The 21,982-nt window shown below is 41.0% G+C and overlaps 1 protein-coding gene across 1 annotated transcript in view; it reads left to right on the top strand.

The window, feature by feature from the left end:
* The window catches only part of pnpla7b (patatin-like phospholipase domain containing 7b), a 31,004-nt gene that overhangs the window by 1,750 nt on the left and 7,272 nt on the right, over nucleotides 1-21,982 (top strand). The window contains exons 4-25 of the mRNA XM_084360294.1: nucleotides 1,577-1,664; nucleotides 2,171-2,247; nucleotides 5,179-5,273; nucleotides 5,738-5,878; nucleotides 6,557-6,716; nucleotides 6,818-6,898; nucleotides 7,013-7,141; nucleotides 7,333-7,413; nucleotides 9,802-9,922; nucleotides 10,043-10,135; nucleotides 11,439-11,521; nucleotides 12,930-13,079; nucleotides 13,277-13,354; nucleotides 16,158-16,363; nucleotides 16,458-16,589; nucleotides 16,980-17,103; nucleotides 17,210-17,399; nucleotides 17,734-17,883; nucleotides 18,965-19,028; nucleotides 19,263-19,431; nucleotides 20,888-21,070; nucleotides 21,159-21,277. Coding sequence (XP_084216420.1) covers nucleotides 1,577-1,664; nucleotides 2,171-2,247; nucleotides 5,179-5,273; nucleotides 5,738-5,878; nucleotides 6,557-6,716; nucleotides 6,818-6,898; nucleotides 7,013-7,141; nucleotides 7,333-7,413; nucleotides 9,802-9,922; nucleotides 10,043-10,135; nucleotides 11,439-11,521; nucleotides 12,930-13,079; nucleotides 13,277-13,354; nucleotides 16,158-16,363; nucleotides 16,458-16,589; nucleotides 16,980-17,103; nucleotides 17,210-17,399; nucleotides 17,734-17,883; nucleotides 18,965-19,028; nucleotides 19,263-19,431; nucleotides 20,888-21,070; nucleotides 21,159-21,277 — 2,714 coding nt within the window. The remainder of the gene's footprint in view (nucleotides 1-1,576; nucleotides 1,665-2,170; nucleotides 2,248-5,178; nucleotides 5,274-5,737; nucleotides 5,879-6,556; nucleotides 6,717-6,817; nucleotides 6,899-7,012; nucleotides 7,142-7,332; nucleotides 7,414-9,801; nucleotides 9,923-10,042; nucleotides 10,136-11,438; nucleotides 11,522-12,929; nucleotides 13,080-13,276; nucleotides 13,355-16,157; nucleotides 16,364-16,457; nucleotides 16,590-16,979; nucleotides 17,104-17,209; nucleotides 17,400-17,733; nucleotides 17,884-18,964; nucleotides 19,029-19,262; nucleotides 19,432-20,887; nucleotides 21,071-21,158; nucleotides 21,278-21,982) is intronic.

Genomic DNA, 21,982 nt, shown 5'->3' with positions numbered 1-21,982 from the left:
ATACAAAGCCAATAAATAGAGCTGATAGTAAGAAGCCAAATCACTTTCATTGACTTAAAGTTAAATTCACAAATTTAACAAACAGTTAAACATACTGTGGTTGGTCAGTGTCCAGAGGGAGGGGTTATAGTGAAGCCAGAGAGGGAGAGGGGGAAAAAGAGACAAATAAAAACCATATATATATATACACACACACACACATATATATACACACACACACACACACACACATATACATACACACACACACATATATACATACTCACACACACATATACATATACACACACACATATACATACAATGATATGATAATAATAATATTGATGATATAATAGTAATAGTAAAAAATAACAATAATAATAATAATAATACAAAGCTGACAAGAGACGATGAGTCTTATAGGCAAAATGAAATAGTATAATAACAGCTATAATGATGATGATGAAGTGATTCATATCTGGCAATGAGAAGCAGGGCTACACAGGGCCCTTGGAGAATCAAGAAAGAGCCGCCCCCCCAAACCCCCAGCCCCCCAGCAGCACAACCAGGGGCCTAAGTGGAGATAGGCAGGGCAGGACAGCAAATGAATATCAGATATCCCCCCTTCAAGGTTTGTTTGTTTCTTTGTTTGTTTTTTTGATTGGCTGTTTGTTCTGGAGCATTGGACTGCTCCCAGGCCCTAAGGAGGGTGCTGGCCCAATTTTTGTCCTCTCCATGTTGGACCACTCTCAGACTGTATAGGAGGGAGCCTGTCTGATGAGGAGGGACTGTCTTTGTCGTGTTTGCCTTTTTTTGTTGTTGTTTTTTGTGTTTATTTATATTATTGTAAGAGGTAGGGAAGGGGGTAACTATGCCAACCACATTACACCGCCCATCAGAGGTCCCTGCTGCGCTGCCAGAGGGCCAGAAGCCAGGAGGAGGCCAAAACCCTCTCCCAGGCCAACATTGTCTAGCCTCACACCCCATCGCACTGGAAAGGAAAAATAAACATAAATAAATAAATAAATAAAAGTTAAGTAAAATAATTTCCAAAGACTAGAAAGCCAAACATATCGGCAGCGGTGGGGCTGTTCTTTTACAGACAAATCTTATTAGAGCTATGGAATATTAACTCATCCACCTTTACTCACTATATCTGGGCCTTTCTAACCCTCAGGTGTGCGTAAACTACAAGTTCTGAACTTCTTTTTAAAATACAAAAGTGTGAAATTATCGTTTATCTCATCACTGTTGGCCATGAGAAGCAGGTAATTATATATTATTGGTATCGGCTGAAAAAAATCCATATCATGCATCTCTGAGACATCTCTGACTGAGACATTGTTTGCAAATGGCTTTTTTTGTATGTTGAAGTGCGCTGTAGCAAAGAGTGTACTGGGAACACATGAAGAACTTTGGTGTTGGTATTATTTAACATATAACAACAATCTACCAAAGACATGTCACATAAGCATGTGGGTGGGTGGAATAAACGGTGGGGTTCTTATGTTAGATATGTAAATATATTTTTAAATTAAAGAAGTGAATAGAGCTAATTTAAATGTTTGTAATCTTGTGTATGTTTTTCTTCCAGTGGACAGCTGTGTTGATCGGAGCTGTATCAGTTGTTTCTGTCCTTGGAGTTGTTGTGTTTCTTCTCTACAGAAGATACAAACGGTCAAGTCAGTACCCTGCACACTGTGCACCCTGTTCTGTTTCAAGTACATTTATATCTACACATGTTCAGTATGTAAAGATGTACAAAACACACCCAAATGTGTCACTTAGTGTGGTCAGAGTGATACTGTTACAATATTAGGTGTTTTTATCAAATGTCAGTGTTTCAGAGACAACATAAACCGCTTCGCAGTTCAAACCAGCATTCATTTTAAACTGGTTATTGTTTTTTGAAAAATCAGCAGTATCATTAATTTTGTAGGTATAGTACAAGTAGCTGATAATGTTTTAAAATACTGCATGTATTTTTTAAGTGCCCACGTTCATGCAAAAAGAAAAGAAATCAAGTAGTCAGTGCCTGACTTTAGTTATTTCTCAAGGATTAAAGCTTCTGACAGTGCAGCATTTCTGGCAGCAGCTCAGGACATCAGTTCAGGGCTGGTATGAGGAGCACAGATTGAATGATACAGTAGATTGCAGATGGTCTTACAGAGGATTTTTGGTGTTTCAGAGGAGGCCGGTGTTCCTCACTATCGCTTCAGGAAGAGAGATAAGGTGATGTTCTACGGCCGGAAGATCATGAGAAAGGTCAGTGGGCTGGATCCCTAAACATCCCACTCAGTATTTTTTAACAGTTAATAATATACTGTCCACAATGTTTTATCCATTTTATATTCAGTGCACAATCCTTTCTTTTCCCTCCCTTTAAAGAGGCTGGTTGATTTGGCTCCCCATCAGCGGTGTGGCTGGCATCACTTTTGAGTTACATAGCAAAGCATCAGTTTTTCCAGAAGATGATCAACCTTTGAAAACCCATAAGCTTATTTATGGGTTAAAATCTTTAGTATTATGCAGCAGACCAAACATGTTTTTATTCAGATGGTTAGAAGAGTCTTCAGGAAAAACCTTCAGAACACCAGTAGATGTTGTTAAATGACTGCTCAGCTCTATGACTCGCCTAACACACGATGGTAGCCACAAAAAATCAGGGCACAAAATGAATTAGCACATACAGTTTAAAGATTGGAAAAAGACAGGCATTTGTTAAGAACAATAAAAATACCAGTGACATATATATATATATATATATATACATACATATATATATATACAGGTCCTTCTCAAAAAATTAGCATATTGTGATAAAGTTCATTCTTTTCCATAATGTAATGATAAAAATTAAACTTTCATATATTTTAGATTCATTGCACACCAACTGAAATATTTCAGGTCTTTTATTGTTTTAATACTGATGATTTTGGCATACAGCTCATGAAAACCCAAAATTCCTATCTAAAAAAATTAGCATATCATGAAAAGGTTCTCTAAACGAGCTATTAACCTAATCATCTGAATCAACGAATTAACTCGAAACACCTGCAAAAGATTCCTGAGGCTTTTAAAAACTCCCAGCCTGGTTCATTACTCAAAACCGCAATCATGGGTAAGACTGCCGACCTGACTGCTGTCCAGAAGGCCATCATTGACACCCTCAAGCAAGAGGGTAAGACACAGAAAGAAATTTCTGAACGAATAGGCTGTTCCCAGAGTGCCGTATCAAGGCACCTCAGTGGGAAGTCTGTGGGAAGGAAAAAGTGTGGCAGAAAACGCTGCACGACGAGAAGAGGTGACTGGACCCTGAGGAAGATTGTGGAGAAGGGCCGATTCCAGACCTTGGGGGACCTGCGGAAGCAGTGGACTGAGTCTGGAGTAGAAACATCCAGAGCCACCGTGCACAGGCGTGTGCAGGAAACGGGCTACAGGATTCCCCAGGTCAAGCCACTTTTGAACCAGAAACAGCGGCAGAAGCGCCTGACCTGGGCTACAGAGAAGCAGCACTGGACTGTTGCTCAGTGGTCCAGAGTACTTTTTTCGGATGAAAGCAAATTTTGCATGTCATTCGGAAATCAAGGTGCCAGAGTCTGGAGGAAGACTGGGGAGAAGGAAATGCCAAAATGCCTGAAGTCCAGTGTCAAGTACCCACAGTCAGTGATGGTCTGGGGTGCCATGTCAGCTGCTGGTGTTGGTCCACTGTGTTTTATCAAGGGCAGGGTCAATGCAGCTAGCTATCAGGAGATTTTGGAGCACTTCATGCTTCCATCTGCTGAAAAGCTTTATGGAGATGAAGATTTCATTTTTCAGCACGACCTGGCACCTGCTCACAGTGCCAAAACCACTGGTAAATGGTTTACTGACCATGGTATTACTGTGCTCAATTGGCCTGCCAACTCTCCTGACCTGAACCCCATAGAGAATCTGTGGGATATTGTGAAGAGAAAGTTGAGAGACGCAAGACCCAACACTCTGGATGAGCTTAAGGCCGCTATCGAAGCATCCTGGGCCTCCATAAGACCTCAGCAGTGCCACAGGCTGATTGCCTCCATGCCACGCCGCATTGAAGCAGTCATTTCTGCAGAAGGATTCCCGACCAAGTATTGAGTGCATAACTGAACATAATTATTTGAAGGTTGACTTTTTTTGTATTAAAAACACTTTTCTTTTATTGGTCGGATGAAATATGCTAATTTTTTGAGATAGGGATTTTTGGTTTTTCTTGACTTTTTTGCCAAAATCATCAATATTCAAACAATAAAAGGCTTGAACTACTTCAGTTATGTGTAATGAATCTAAAATATATGAAAGTCTAATGTTTATCAGTACATTACAGAAAATAATGAACTTTATCACAATATGCTAATTTTTTGAGAAGGACCTGTATATATATACATATATATATATACACCGATCAGCCACAACATTAAAACCACTGACAGGTGACGTGAATAACATTGATCATCTCATCATAATGCAATGTTGGGAAACCTTGGGTGCTGGCATTCATGTTAATCCCTCTTGACATGCTTAGACTTAGACTTAGACAGACTTTATTGTCATTCAGTGAGCAACAAGTGAACACAGAATGAAATTTCGTTTCAGAGGCTCAGCATAGAATTAAAATATGAAAATATATCAAAAAAATACCACAATAAGAATAATGATTATCAAAAACAGAAACATACTGAAAGTGCAAATTATTGAAAGTGACATTGTTGAGTTAGGTAGTGCAAATATTTGATGAAACAAGGTATCCAGAATAAAAGACAATTGTCACTTAGAGTTGAGCAGTCTGACAGGTCAGAGCTGTTTTGGCTGCACAAGAGGAACCTTCAAAATATTAGGCAGGTGGTCATAATGTTATGCCTGATCGGTGTATATATACAGTACATATAGAATTACATTGCAAACAAGCAGAACACATAAATAGCTGGTTTACGGCTTTATATGTATTAATCATCGATTGTTTTAATTGGTTATTTAAGGATCTTTATGTGTTTCATCTCATTGACAATCGAAGCTGGCCAGCTGTTTTTATCGTATCATTCTCTGTTGGAAGTTCTGGACAGATGGACGGGGAGATAGAAGACATTGACTGAGCAGCTGTTGACATCCCCATCATTAGGTCCTGTTGCTAGTGGACACAAATACCTTTACATACAACACCAAACCTTCCTCTTACAGGTTCAGACGTTGTCCTCAACCCCTGCCTCTAATTCAAACTCAGCTTCCCGGCAGAGAGTGAGGAAGAGGACCAAAGTCCTGTCTATAGCTCGCAAGTGAGTCCCTTTTTGAAGCTTTTGGTGAAGACAGAAGATAAGCCTTGAGCATTAAAAGTTAATTCTTCACCTTTTGAACAGTGCTTTGACGAAATAATCTTGACTCAAAGTCCAAGTAAGTGGACCTTGAGTTAAGATTATTTCATTAAATAAGATAAGCTGGCATGCTAAGAAACAGGGAACAGGAAAACGATCAGAGCAAAGAGTAAAATAAACAAACACAGGTATATTATTGAAAGAAAGCTTTGTGAAATGTGCATCGTGAATTTTAAAATAATGGTTTGTGTATTAGTGATGTGTATTTAAGGGGAAAAAAGAAATAAGTTCCAATTTAGATGAGAGAAATGTGTACAATTATGAGCTGGGGTTTTGTTGAGTGACTTACTCTGCCAATTAAATTAATAAAGTGCATCTTTTCAGTATGAATAACATCTTTTGATGTTTTTTGTGTGTTTGTGTGTCAGGATCCTGCGCATCCGGAGGGAGCCCCCCACCCTGCAGCCCAAGGAGCCCCCTCCCAGTCTGCTGGAGGCTGACCTGACTGAGTTTGATGTGCAGAACTCCCACCTGCCTTCTGAGGTGCTGTACATGCTGAAAAATGTCAGGTAAGTAAAGATACAAGCTGTATTTTCATTTTCCCCATGAACAGGAGCACAGTTTATATGCAGTCCCCTGATGTTTTCATTAATACAGCATGACACAATGAATTCTCACAGCCCACAGATAGAATGCTATTTTTCTTTTTGAAACACAGCTGTGCAGGATGAATAACTGTAAAATGCAGGTGGTGAAACAAGTACAACTTTGTTTTAGCGTTGTACCACCAGACTACAGAGCAGCTTCTTTCTTCAGGCATCGAGACTCCTTAATCCATTATTAGCACTTCACCATGAAAAGTAGTTTCCATTTTTGTGACTTCATTCAATCAGGATACATCAGAATCTATAGTGGTGACAGACATTAAGAAGAACTATTATAACTGTATAAAAATACTCAATCTTCTCACTGATGGTCTTATGTACAGTAGGTCATATCGAGGCATCAGTAAGAAAATAGTAAAGAAATAGAAGAGACCATTATGATGAATCTGTTGTACATCTAGGACTTGAATTAGATTTGTTATATCTTGGATATGATACAGATGAACTGTTTCATTATTATTATTTGGGAAGTATACTGTTCTGAAATGGTCACTTTCACATTTCGTAACTATTGATGGACATGTGGATATCATTATTAGTGCTAATCTAACTACACTGTGTTTACATGTATGCTGTAACCAGGGTGCTCGGACACTTTGAGAAGCCTCTTTTCCTGGAGCTGTGTCGTCACATGGTGCTAATCCCGCTGCACCAGGGAGAGGGACTCTTTCGACCGGGGGACACTGATGACAGTATTTACGTGGTTCAGGATGGCCGCCTGGAGCTGTGCATCCATGAGAGTGTAAGGGCCGACCACAGCACCTACACAGAGATCACAAGAATATTTCACACTAAGCAAGGGATTAGTACTGGTTTTCTCTTCTGTTTTTGTGTTTTCTGCAGGATGGTACAGATGCTGTAGTGAAGGATGTTCTACCAGGAGACAGTGTTCACAGTTTGCTCAGTATCATGGACATCATCACTGTACGTCTTCATCCTCATATGTGACCGTGTCTTGTAGTACTAATTCAACTCTGCAAAAGGTTTTAACTCTTCATTACAATCCTCTTACTCGACAAGCTGTATTCTCTATTACAGGGCTATCCAGCACCTTACAAAACAGTGTCTGCAAGAGCTGCAGTTCCCTCCACTGTCCTGCGTCTCCCAGCTGCAGCCTTCCAGTCAGTCTTTGAGAAATATCCTGAAACTCTGGTCCGTGTCATCCAGGTGTGTGAACTGAGAAAGACAAATAATTAATTCATCAAGTCAGCCCCAGTCATTGCAAGTACCATTTAAGCTAGTGCATAACATGCAACAGAAGCACAGGAAGCTTCACAATATGCCTCCGTTCCCCTTTTTGGTATTTAAAGTGACGTCTGAATTTCCTCTATGTCCTGTTTCCCTCTTGTCGTCTGTAGATAATCATGGTGCGTCTCCAAAGAGTCACCTTCCTGGCCTTACATAACTACCTCGGCCTGACCACAGAGCTCTTCAACCCGGTACTGTTATTTTTCTCTGTCTGTGCTCCACACTGTGGCTGGACTGATATGGATTGTGCAAACATGTTTTTGGATGATCTTACCTCAATATTTGCATGTCTGTTATTGGTTATTGGACGTCCCACTTATTTTATTCTTTTTGTTTCATGGTCATGCTGCTCTGCTTCAGTCTGTTTCTCTGATTTGCAACACTGCATCAATGTAGAGGCCTTATTAAGAGCGTGAGTGGTGTTTAACAGCAGGTCGTGTATATACAAGACATCATGGCAATTACCAAATTCTGCACAGATGTACAACAAACCACAGCCAGCTAATAGTCTCTGATGGCCACAAGCGGCAAGTAAAGAGACAGAAGAGTCAACAAATAATACTTGTCCCATACCAAGGTGTAATAACTGCAGAGAGAATGCAACGGTATTGTAATTTATCAAAGTTCAGTCAAAATGATAAGAATGATTTAAATCTGTGGATGGATTTATTTTATAATATACCTACAGTCATGGTCAAAAGTTTACATCCACTTTTAAAGAACATGTATGTCATGGCAGTCTTCAGTTCCAATGATTTCTACAACTCTCATGTTTCTGTGACGAACGAGTGGAACACAAACTACTTTGTCACAAAACCATTCATGAAGTTTGGTTCAATAATGAATTTATTATAGGTCTTCTGAAAATGTGACCAAATCTGCTGGATCAGAAATATACATTCAGTAACTTGAACAATCAGTTTTGGTGATTATAGAAAGTTGTGTGAATCAAGCCCTCACCCTTTGTAGCATGGCCACAAACACTACAATGGGAAAGTCTAAAGATCTGAAAGAGCTCGTTATTGAGCCAGTAACAAGTCAGGAAAGTCACATGGAGCCATTTCAAAGCAGTTACAGGTCCATAAAGTGCATGGCACAGTTGTGTCACTGCCAGGAAGAAAACACAAACTATCACCTGCTGCTGAGAGAATACTGGTCAGGATGGTCAAGAGTCAACCAAAAAACACCAAAAAGCAAGACTGCAATGAATTAGAAGCCACTGTGTCCACAGTCAAGTGTGTTTTACATCAACATGAGCTGAGAGGCTGCCGTGTTAGAGAGAGGCCCTTAATCCAGACGCTACACCTTAAAGCTGGACTGAAGTTTGCTGCTGATCACATGGACAAAGAAAAAACCTTCTGGAGGAAACCTCTGTGGTCACATGAAACATAAACTGAGTTGTTTGACCACAATAAGCAGCAATATGTCTGGAGGAGAGAAGGTGAGGCCTTTAACCCAGAGAACACCACACCTACTGTCAACCATGGTGCTGGTAGTATTATGCTGTGGGATCTGCTGCTCTAAAGAAAGTAAATGGAATAATGAAGAAGGAGGATTATCTCCAAATTCTCAGGAAAACCTAAAATCATCAGATTGGCTCTTGGGTGCAGTTGGGTGTTCCAACAGGACAATGATCCCAAACACACATCAAAAGTGGTAAAGGAATGGCTGAATCAGGCTAGAATGGAGGATTTGGAATGGTCTTCCCAAGTCCTGACCTGGACCCCATCGAGAACATGTGGACTGTGCTGATGAAACAAGTCCGTGCCAGAAAGCCAACAACTTTAGTTGAACTTCACTGATTCTGTCGAATTACTATATGTATATTTTTGATCCATTAATAATAGAATGTGACCAGTAAGGAATCCATGCAAGGTTCTACTACTAGCAGTTATAATTTATCAACCTAAAGTTAACACCAGCTTTGTCACCAGAAACACAAGTCCACAGACCTCTCCTCAAAAACGAGGCTTGTGGTTAACTATTAAATATTCTCGGCCCAGGTTTAAAAATGTTGGAATTTCCCTGTAATCAGCTGGCAGCCCTCACAGGTCTACCAGCTGCCCACAGAGATTAGCCAGGTGAGCCTCCAAGACAGAGGGCATCATAGTGAGCCTGCTTCTTCAAACTCCTTTTCTAAAAGGCTTTGAGTGTTTCCTTGTGCTTACTTACTCTCAGTTGCAAGAAGTGCTTTTATTCCCTGTCCAATCAGTGGCAGGCCTACAGTACAAATACACGGTGGGGCCACTTGAGCAAATCAAGCTGATGTTTGGTGATAAGAGGCAATATCTTCATGGTCATGTTCCACTTACATATTAATAAATACCTTTTATAGAATTATTTAGAGAATGTCAACCTTTTTATATTGACCTTTTTTTGTAAATGTTGCATTCATCTTAGAATATGTACGGTGTATGTGTTACTCTTCATACTTCATATCCATCATGTCACAGTGGGCCACATTCAATATCGAAAAAGAATGACCCTTTTCTAGTTTAATCTTAGTCCATATTTAGTAAAAGGAGGTTTATAAAAGAAGAGATGTTATTAATAAATATTTTTTGACGTGTGTGTTACAGGAGAGCCAAGCCATCTCACTGGTGTCAGTGGCCAATGTTCTGGGTGAGGCTCATCCACACAGAGGCCTCCGCAGGCAGCCTTCCCACTCTGATGATCTGGGCTCTGAAAAAGCTGACGCAGGTCAGAAACAACAGCATTCTGTCAACATTTCAGGGCTGCAGTAATGTGTGTGTAGTAATGTGTGTACAGCAATTTGTGTGTAGTATTTTTTTTTTCTAAATCTGTGTTATCTTTATTCAGATTGCAGATTTTCAGAAAAGTCTGGCCATTCTGACACGTCCACATTCAAATACAAGAAATCTCGCTCTCTCTCCACCCCCATGGCTGTTACAGGTACAGTATATACACACACAATAATTTTTATACATATACATAGATATATATTTTGAATAGTTGTGCCTTTCTTGTCTCAATAGGTCATACTGTATATAATTCAGTAAACAATGACAGTTCTGCATGCTACATGCTTATCTAAATATAACTAAAATACTTTTTTGTAATAATACTTTTTAATAGAGGGCCCTGGAACATGTATAAAAAAGTTGGCAGGATATTTTAAGAAAAACATTTAGAAACTTTGTAGTATGATTTTCATCTAATGAGCTGAAGCTAATGTAAAGGAGTACAGGAGTTTCTGGACTAGAGGGGGGTCTCTGGGATGATGAACCGGAGTTGGAGAGGTGCTCTCTGAACTCGTATCTAAGAGAAATATTAGAATAATTTGTAGACACATCGAACACGGTGCATTCCTTCAGATTCACGCCGTGTTGAATTAAATGCTTTGTCATATTGGAGGTACTTCCTCCCTTGCACGAAAAATCTTTACTGCAGGTGCTGCATTTTGCTGTGTCCTTATATTTTTTAGTGTAGTTAGGCCAAACTTTCAAGTGTTTGCAGCGGTCAGCCATGTCCGGGATGTAAACAGAAGTGTCTCGTCTTATCACATGCCTTGTTGACGTACTGCTTAATGACGTCATGTCAGGTCCACGCAGCAGGTCCTGGCAGATAAGTACAAATTTTAGGGACTTTAAAATGCTCACTGCAGTTCACTCGGGAGCAAGACTTAAATATGCATAAGTTAGGAACTTACAAGCAGAATTGAAACGCACACGTCATATCGAATCCACGGTTTATTGGAAATTTGGAATCGGTTCCAACCCTGTTTTCAACATTAGTAACTTGCTGCCATTATAAAACCAAATCACCAGTAACTTCTCACTTTACAATGTTATCGCTAATGTTCTTATATGCAGTGTCTGTTATGTAAGTCAAAGGATTTATCAAAGGATTACAACCTCTTACATTGACAGAAGCCGACAAACAAGTTGCCAAACCAGAATCAAACAGTATGAATTCTTTAAGCAGCAATCCGGAAATAAAGTTCAGACAGACAGACAGACAGACAAAGACAACTTTATTAATCCCCGAAGGGAAATTAGGTTTACAAGCAAGGAAAGGCTTCCACAACATTTCTGATCAACAGCAGCAATACAGGCTTCAGAACTACTGTAGCCTCTGTGACATATTGGCAGAGGGAGATGCTTGTCCATCTGGCCATAGTAACTGATACAGAGTCAATCATTATTGTTGCTGATACTAATCAATATAATGACTGTCAACTTTTTGCATCTTGCAGGTGACATGTCAGCTGACCTCAACAGAGTATATGAACGGGCTAGAGTTGCCAAGGAGGAGGTGACGCCTCACAGTCCGATGAAGGTCTCTGCATAAGAATTTTCTTACTTCTGGCTTGAATCCAGATTTTGAACATTTGGGCCAATTTCAAAAGTGTATATTGTACAAGTCTGGAGTGTCGGGCCAGTCTTAATTTGTTCTTAGACTAGTCAAATGCAAGTCAGACAGCTTTACAGAAACGAGGATTGATTTTATTTTATGCCTGATGAGGTAGCCACCCTACTCCCAGGCTATTTCTGAAGAGCCATTTGTCCATGGTAACAGTCAGTGACCAACAAATGATAAGATAGAGGGAAACATGGCTCATAATGTGTTGCTTTCCAACATTGTTCTGAAGCTGCTAATGAGAAGGGAAAGAGTTTTAGAAACTGAATTAACAGCTGTAAAAATGCAACTTTGGGGGCTTGGCCTAGACTGAGCCTAATTAAAATCATAATTTGAGCAACAAGTTACAACCTGCAGTGCACAAGTCTCCCCCTTTTGGCAGCAATGGCAATTACAAACACAGGCTGGACACACTGGATGCGTGTGCAGTGCTGTTGCATGGTGTTACCTCTGGCTTTTCATTTCGCCGTCCTTGTTTACAGGTTAGACCGGCCACATTGGATGCATGAGTCGAGCTACAGATTAAGAGTTTTACCTATATTTACCGCGACGTGTGCGTGGTTCTGAGCAAAAATAGACCTGAAAATGACCTGTAGACAGTCATAGACATCATAACAAAATAGACCTGAAAATGACCTGTAGACAGTCATAGACATCGTAACAATGTTTCTCTATAGTTTTAATATATGTAGAATAAGTCACAGACATGAAGAGAATACACACAACAGTTGAAGGGCAGTTTTTTCCTGTGCACTCTCTTTTTCTTTCCCTCCCTCGCTCCCTCTCTTTCCCCCTCCCTCTTTCTCGCTCTTTAATCGGTGGTAAAGGAAAATCACATTATATTTATTGATAATTATCAAAGGTAAACTCCATGTAACCAGGGCAGGCAGGAGCCACGCTGCAGCACAGCCGCCACGCACTACACAAGCATGCTGAGTGGCCAGCCTGTTATGATGCCATGCTCTTTCTTGCTGTAGCCTACTGTCGTTATGGTTGCCTCCCCCTTCAGTTCTGGCAAACCAATCATTACTGTTTGACATAAAACCCATCACTACCAGCACAGGAAAGTCACCACAGACCAGATAAAATAACTCCACTATACTGACAAATACAGACAGATTTACTCAGCAGTAATAGGCTTCATCAGCATTGTGTGAACTCATTTAGCAAGGGCTCAAATATGATGGACATAAAAGTACTGTGCAAGTTAATGCCTGTCACTTTAGACAGGCATTTTACATAGACTGAGTATTATGTGTGTAGTTCAGTGACTCTCTGAAAGGTATAAAGTCTCATTACACTTTTCTGTCTCTCTCTGTCTCCTCAGTCTATTCTAAAGAAAAGTGTGACAATGCAGCAGACTCCATCTGCTGTTTACCACTACAGTGATGCTGTAGGAGGAAATGCCAGCCATAATAGGGTTAATGCCATTTTCCAAGCTGCCAAAAAGGATCTGTTACAGGTCATCCAAATACAGGTTAGTGTTTAAATAACATCTACTATTTTGTTTCATTTGTCTGTTTATTTGCTTGTCTGTTAATTTCAAAATAAACTTTATTGACCCCACAAAAGGAAAACTAAATGTAATGAATCCATGTTTTGTGAGGTGGTTATAACTGGACACACAGACCATTAAAAGACATTTTGTGTGTCTAAATGTTCTTATGTTATCAGGATCCCAGTCTGCTGGAGGGGAGAGTGAATCTTCGCCAGGTCAAAGCCGGCTCTGTTGTGGCCCACCAGGGAGACCAGGTCAGTCTGTTGGGCTGACACTGACACATTCCTCAGTGTGTTGCTCTTTGTGAGACAGGTTATTAAAGCACAGAATGCAGATGAAGCTTTTAACAAACAATGACCAGGTTTTCCACACAGTGATACAGCTACATTGAATTCCCAAATCTCAGCAATGAGCTGCCTCATCCCGGTTGTTTACTGTTATTTTTAATCTGTCGATGAGGACAAACGATCACTAGTAGGACAAGCATGCTAGTAGCCCAACAACATAGCAGCTTCGTCTTTCGGCAAACTGATCAGCGAGGTTCCCAACACGTCACACACACGGACCATGGAGTGACACTCCAACACTGCCACATCAATCCGTGGTGCTTCGCCGCACCGCTGGATCCACTGAATCCTGCCGCACCGGGGATGCTTCTGCTTCAAGTACTCGAGCATGGCGGTAGCAATGCTTAAATCCAACGCATCGCCGCACGTTACGTAAATTGCCGTATTCTCATAATCGATTATGTCGATTACGCCGATGTGTCGCACCAGCCCTAGCTGAGACCAAAGCTGTTTTTTCTTGGGGGCCCAGACCTGAGAGGGCTGTGCCTATACTCATAGCACACATCTAACAACACACACCCACCTCATGGGAAGTCAATAACCAATAAGTAGAAGGTGGTTGCACAACAGTCCAGCACAGAGCAGAGAAGGAGAGAAAACACTTCTTCATGCACTGAGCTGCTCTAGTGAGATCTGACCAGATACCTCAGACAAGACAATGCTTTTTTGATTTAGTGCATGTGCATGTGCATGGTTTTTATTATTTTATTATTTATTTATTTTTATTAACAGTACATATGTATGTATGTAGAGTGTGTATATATGCATAGGTTTAGAGTGGGAAAAGACAGCATCATGCCTGCAGCATCCAAATAAAAGAGGATCTTTAATGTTGCATTTAGAGTAAATCAGACAGGCAGAGAAACAGGCAGACGCTCCCCAGTGACCTGGATGGGGAGTCACAAGAGAATACCCATACGAGCAGCTCTCTGCTAAATGCACTCTCATATTAATATTTTATAACCACCCATAATGCTGCTCCAGGAACTTGAAATAGAGGGACATTTCGACATTAGATGAAATGGTTCATTGTGCTGGCTTCTCAGGAGCATATACAGTAAACCACCACTTCGCCCTCTCCCTTTCTCACTCTCACACACACAATATATAGTCATGCATTATCTGTCACAGCTCAGTGTAGAATTGAGCCACACCTTTGTGTGGGCAGGAAAACACTGGCCCGCTTTAAAGTGCAGAAAAGTCATTGTTCAAATTTGTGGTACTGATGTTTGTTTTCTCATGATCAGGAAATATTGCACGATCTAGACATACCTTACTGCTTTCTTGTGGTGAGTGATGTACATGATTCTGAAGTGGTAATCATACGTCTACACTCAGCAGAGATACAGAACTCCTGGTTGTTCACATTAAACATAATCAGTTGTAGCAAATTACTTCAGAATAATTACTATTTGCACTTCTGTCTGGCCTTGTAGCATCCGATACTGTAATAATTTCCTGAAAATGTAATTATGGCTGAAGATGTAATAATGTTTGCACTTGCCTTGATCAAAAATGTTATGGATAATTTCATATCTTATTACATTGTTTTACTATTTTAATAATTTAGTATTTTACCATATAATTTACTATATTTTCAGGTGGGTAATTTTTTTCCCTCTCAAAATTGGCAATGTAATACTAAAATGTGCAAGTATACAACATTTATAATAATGTTATTGTCATGTTAGCCCACTGCAAACACTGACATTTGACACTGCTTTCATGTTTGGAAATGTAAACTCTAAGCTTGATGTAGAATTTAAAATTCAAAGCAGATGGCAAGTGGTATGTTATCAGGCAAAGATGCATTAAACTAAAATCCCTGTCAATCGGAAATAAACCCACCCTACCCATGCTGAATGGTCATTGTGCAAGGATTACCATTAACCAGAGTGGATTTTAGATTAAAAACCATCATAAAATGACAAAAGCTGCAGAAGATGGCTAACGTCACACAAGTGAGTGATGGCGGCTAAACGGTCAATTCAATCTCTATGAACTGAACTTTATTCTCATTGAATGAAGCGTCTCCTTTGCCTCGTAAGGATTCATCAATACTTATGTTTATAACCTTTAAATTAAGTGTGACTGAATTGTTTTGTTGGATCGTGGTTGTTTTCATGAGGCAGTGAAATCCGTAGTATAGAGAGTGAAGAGGACGGCTCAAAGGAACAGTTACCTGGTCTCAACAGCTTATCTGACTTGGAATTCTGGGTTAGGGTTAACATTTCTTAGGGAAATTAATTATATTATTGAGTGCTACAGGAAGATTTTTGTGGTCATTGCGATTGCAGCAAATGCGCAGCTTTCAAAATGTTCTATAGATACTCTTTTTTTTTGTCTTAACAAAAGCAAGAAAAGCATCCATACACTCATGTGCCCAGCTTCCCCAGTCTTAACCCAGTCTACGGGATTTCACTCAATGAAGGCAAAAGCAACAGCTGTTAAATCAGTCACTCATTTTGCTTCAGGGAACCACATCTGTCTTTGTTCTCTTTTCGGAATAATGCATTTTTATTTATTACTGACGAGTAAAATCATATTGCCCTCCCGTACATACTAAATTGAAGTACTGTAACTGCAATCAAACCCACCATTTGCCTGAGCACCATAAAAACTATTTAAGGACTAACTGATGTGCAGCTTTCATCAAAACCATTTTTTATTTGTCCATGCCTCATATTTTTTCTCTCCACATCACTGACAGGATGTGAGCGTGGCATTTGTCATCTCGGGTTCGCTCCATGTTTACCAGCGTATGATAGACCGCGAGGAGGAAACTCTGCTGTTTGTCACCCACCCAGGGGAGATGGTGGGTCACCTGGCTGTTCTCACGGGGGAGCCCCTTATTTTCACTGTTCGGGCTCACAGAGACTGCACCTTCCTCTCCATATCCAAGGCCCACTTTTATGAGTAGGATCAAGCTCACACATCAAACATTGAGTCATTTCTTTGGGGTTCATCACACCACTGGGATGCAAACAAATCTTTCTTGTCAACTTTGCAGGATAATGCGTGAGGAGCCCAGGGTGGTGCTGAATGTAGCTCACACTGTGGTGAAGAGGGTGTCACCATTTGTCAGACAGATTGACTTTGCCCTGGACTGGATGGCTGTAGAGGCTGGCCGTGCTGTCTACAGGTATCTACTCTGCAGAGTCACTGAAGGGTTTCTTATTGAATCAATATCCATTACATCAGTTTAATTCCAGCCAGTTACCTTTGTGGCAGGTTGTGCCCCCTTCTTTTTTAAGGGGTCTTAACTCGCAATCTGTCCAGTATAGCTGAAATGCCCTCAAAAAAACAATTGCAACAATGCAATGTTATGCCGTGAAACTTTGGACACACACTACGCACCCAAACACTGTTGTGGACCCATTACACTGGTCGGAGCTGACTTGGTTGCACAAGGGGAACATGCACAATATTAAGTGGGGGGGTTTAAAGTTGTGGCTGATCTGTGTAAATCTGTATATGTGAAATAAAAAGAATTATAACTACATGAGATAACTTTGTTGTTTTCCGATTTTAGACAGGGAGACAAGTCAGATAGCACCTTCATTGTCCTCAGTGGCCGATTGCGCTCTGTCATTGCAAAGGATGATGGGAAGAAGGAGCTGGCTGGAGAGTATGGCCGTGGGGATCTAATTGGTGTGGTGAGTGCTCAGATACTGTTTGAGAAAAAGGAAATCACAATCTGAAGACAGACTGCTCAGGGAAACATACTTTAGGCATCACAAAGCTGTTGTGTGTATTGTCCAGGTTGAGGCCCTGACCCACATGAACAGAGCCACCACGGTCCACGCTGTCAGGGACTCTGAGCTGGCCAAGCTACCTGAAGGAGCGCTGAACTCCATCAAGAGGAGGTATCCTCAGGTTGTCACCAGGCTGATTCATCTGCTGGGACAGAAGATCCTGGGCAACATGCAGCAGGTCAATGGACCTCTGGCTGGTAATTGCACACCATTTTTGTTAGTGTGTGTCAGCATGGGCCTGAATTTATTTAATCCACCAATGATAGGAACATCACCAGTTATCATGTGAAGATCAAGTTGATTCTTAAGTGTTAACTGGCTGAGTAATGTAAACATGTGCCAGCCACTGTGATATAAAACACAAAACACTAAAATGTGTCGTATTTCAGTGTGAAATGAGTGAGATACAAATCAAGATAAATGCAAGACAGAGTATAAAGAAGCATATACTGTATTTACAGTAAACACTATTTGACTGTATGTTCTTTTCTGTCTAAAATATACAATGAGGAAAACTCTTCTTCCTTGCAGCTCGTACTCTGGCTCTCCACACCCCCACCAGTAAGTGGGATGCTGGGAATCCAGTCTCCAACCTGTCCACTGTGGCCATCCTGCCTGTGTCTGAGGAGGTTCCCCTCACTGCCTTTACTTTGGAGCTGCAGCACGCACTCAGTGGCATTGGTACACACACACACACACACACACACACACACACACACACACACTCACTCACATATTCAAATAAAGTACTTATTCATATTATGCAGCAGCTAGGCTGTTACCAGTCCCATATGAACCCAATTGCTGCCTCTCTTCATTGGCTTCCAGAAAAACACAGAATCAAATTCTAAATTTGATTAATTACATACAAGGCCCTGCATGGCCTGGGACCTGCATACTAAACAGAATTACTGAGCCCTTATTTAAGCATTCGTCCTCCCCGATCATTTGATAGAGGCCTTTAATCTGTCCCCTGTTTGTATTTCAAATCCAGAGGTGACCGTGCATTTGCGATGGCATCACCTGAGTTTTGGAACAACCGTCCCCAGTCCATCAGATTGGCCAAATCTGTAGTCAGTTTTAAACGGCTGCTGAAAACTCACTTCTGTGGGTTAGCGCTTTTATAAATTCCCATTTTGCCATACTTATGTATATTTCTAGTCTTGTGCTACATTCCTGTCCGCGCATCATGCCTGTGTTTGTGTATGAATGTATATCTGTATGTACAGTATGTGTGTGTGTGTGTGTGTGTGTGTGTGTGTGTGTGTGTGTGTGTGTGTGTGTGCATCCTATATGTGAAGCACTTCTTCACTGTGTGTTGTAAAAAGTACAATGGAAATAAAGTAATTATTTACTACCCACACTGTGATGATGCAAAACTGGTTGAACAGTTTTCCTTTAATGAACGTCTTCATAATGTTACACTGTTGTTGATGTAGGCCAAGACCAAAATGAATTTGATATTGTAGCTTCTATTGTGTAGCTAGTGTGTGTACAGTCCAAGTACAAGGCATAACCAAGCTACTGCTGATGATTAGACACAAAATAAAGACGACATACAAGTTCAAACACGCATTTCTAAATCCTTACTACTAACAGTGTGTCACAAGGAAAATTCCTTTGCAAACACTGACTGTACCTATCTGCTTTCATGGGTTGGGAGGATCGACTCTATAATCTGCACCATTATACATTCTACTACACTTTGATTCACACCAACACTGTAGGTTTCTTTTTGAAAATGTGTTTCTGTTTTCTGAAGGCCCCACTCTACTCCTGACCAGTGACATCATCAAACAGCGACTAGGCTCTGCTGCTCTGGACAGGTAGACTGTTGTTAAAGTGAATGAATTGTAAATATACGAGTCGTGTGTTCAGGTTTGTTTGTGTCTTATGAGGTATTGTTGGTTATGAATGATTCTTTCTGAAAACAAGACATTGATTGAGATGCAATTTCCACACTAATACAATACACAGTTATATACAGTGAACAGTTATATAAATACAGTACCGGGTGTTATGTTGTAAACAGGCTGATTTTTGTGCCTTATCTCTGAAAGTGTCCACGAGTATCGTCTGTCCAGCTGGCTCGGGCAGCAGGAAGACATTCATCGCATCGTCCTCTACCAGTCTGACTCTGGCCTCACACCCTGGACCCAGCGCTGCATCCGCCAGGCTGACTGCATCATCATTGTGGGACTTGGTGAGCAGGAGCCCACTGTGGGTGAGGTCAGTGTAAATTCACTCACACCTGTTTTCTGTTTTTTTTATTTACAGAAAGAAAAATAAAGGAATGGAAGACAGAAGCTGCTCTGTAGTCTGGTGGCAGCAAACACTTCTGTATCTGTTGTCAGATGGCAGCAGGGTGAACAGACTGGCTGGGTGGCTGTTGTCTTTTAGTATCTTTGGGCTCTGTGCAGACATCTCACTTCACTGATGCTTTGTAGATGGTACCAGTGATGCTCTGAGTGGTTTTAATCACCGGTTGTAGAGCCTTCCTGTCCTGGGCCGTGATGAACCATGCCAGTTTGAGATGTTTCCAGTCAGGATGCTTTCTATTGCTCCTCTTTAAAAGTATATTTATATTTTCCGCAATTTAGCCTTCCTAAGTTCCCGTAGGAAGCAAAGCCTTGTCTGTGTTGTTTTAAAGCAGGGTGGTGATGAAGATGGGCTCCATTGATGGTAATTTCAAGAAACCTATAACTGTTCACCTGCTCCACCTCAGCCCCACTGATGTAGACAGGGGTGTGTGTCTTTGCCTCCTTTTTTCTAAAATCAACAATCAGCTTCTTGGTTTTGCTGTCAGTGTGCAGTAGATTGTTCTCTCTGCAAGGCTGTTGATTTCCTCCCGATATGAACTTCACTGTTGTTTGTAATGCAGCCGATGATGGTGGTGTCATCTGCATACTTCACAATAGAGTGTGTGTATACTGGCCGGTATGTCAGTATCAGAATTCTTTACTCCCTGATATCAGTTTCTGCATTAATATGAAGTGATGCAAAATCCATTATCAGTCAACTGTAGTGCTAATACACATGAGCCTCAGACCCACAGTGGGACTGGAGTATTGGTGCGTGTCCCAACAATGCCTTAGCTTCAAAACATTCTCTCAAATCAAAACTTATTTTAAACCCTTTTAAAGTGACACGTTCTTTGAAGGTCTAAATAGTAAGCAAATGCGTGAAACCAGGACTAATAAATCAGAAATGAAGTGTATTAAAGGTACTTTAATGTTTTTATTCTGGCAGCCCCTTTGGAAAAAAGATGAAGAAAATGGTGAAATCAAGTAAACTTTGTTTTAGTACCACTAGACTACAGAGCAGCTTCTGTCCTCAGGCTGTAAGACCTGCCTACCTCAAAACTTTTGTTGAAGCACCATGAATAAAGGCTGCAAGGTCCCAGCACTCAGCAGTTTCTTTGCTATATGAGCTTAGTTAGTCAATACAGACTTTTAGATTCTGTAGCTAATGAGGCCAACTCTTCTGAAGCTACCACTTAACTTTTTAGAGTAGAAACGGCAGCTGTGTCTGAAGTGTTTGAATACAAATCTGTTATGATGAGACTGTTCACTTGTTGACTTCAGCCACACCTTCATAGTATTTGTGAAACCTCCTTTCTGCAATGGGTCCCTGTGATGAGCTGAGTAGAGGATTCCTGCTTCTCATTGCTCTTCTCCGCCTGTAGTTGGAGCGGATGTTGGAGGGAAGTTCAGTTCGTGCTCAGAAGCAACTGGTGTTGCTGCACAGAGAGGACGGCCCACCGCCCAAAGGGACAGCCGAGTGGCTGAACATGCGGAGCTGGATCTCCAGACACCATCACCTGTCCTGCCCCCGCAGAGTCTTCTCCAAGAGGAGTTTACCTAAGCTGGTACTGTGCACCTACCCACAGAGTCTTTTATGGCCATATCTCGGCACTTAGCAAATGTGTCATTTCTGTTTGTGTGTTTGGTTTTCAGAGAGAGTTGTACCAGCGCGTGTTTGAAAAGTGTCCAGATCGTCATTCCGACTTCTCTCGTCTGGCCAGGATCCTGACAGGAAACAGCATCGCCCTTGTGCTGGGTGGAGGGGGCGCCAGGTACTTTAGCATTATATACAAATACATATTCATATTCCCCATATTAGAGAACTGAAATCTTGAAGTGTGACACCAGTGAACGGCAGAAAGTGACTGTTCATCAGTGTGGCAGGTGTCTTCCTTTAGCAGCCTAACGTTTGAATGATAGATGTGAAAGAAAAAACTAAATGCATCAATCTCTAAGAAGCAAACAGTTGATAACCAATTCACAAAACATGTGCAGTATATTCCAATAATCAGGTGTACTCTGATTATTTCTATGCTGATCGATCTGTTTCTTTTCCTCACTGCTCTGGCTTGTCCTGGAGCTCTGACAAGGTAGGGACTGTGTTCCTCTCAGCTCTGACCTGAGGCACCTGTTAGACCTGTGTTGACTAAGGCAGTTCTGATGCTTTTCATACTGTATATGCCACTTTCTTAGGATGTTTACTGCACCAATCGATTCCTCCTTGCCTCCATTGTTTGATTGGGTTTGTGTGGTTGGTGCCACCTACTGTATCTGTGCACCTGTGGCTCTGTAAACCACTTTGTTTCCAATTTTAACAAGTCATTTAAATTTAACACAGCTGAAACGTTTTCACACGTTTTTACTGGAGAGATTTGCCAAATTAGATCTCAAAGTAATTATAAAAAAGTCAGACTCCTTTGGAAACCCATGCACCTCACTACAGGCAGATTTTTCAGTATCTTTAAAGAAATCAGACT

This window comes from Pagrus pagrus (assembly GCF_965226575.1).
Source record: "Pagrus pagrus genome assembly, chromosome: 8".
In the NCBI taxonomy this organism is placed as follows: Eukaryota; Metazoa; Chordata; class Actinopteri; order Spariformes; family Sparidae; genus Pagrus; species Pagrus pagrus.
This window is presented reverse-complemented; position numbering and strand designations above follow the sequence as displayed.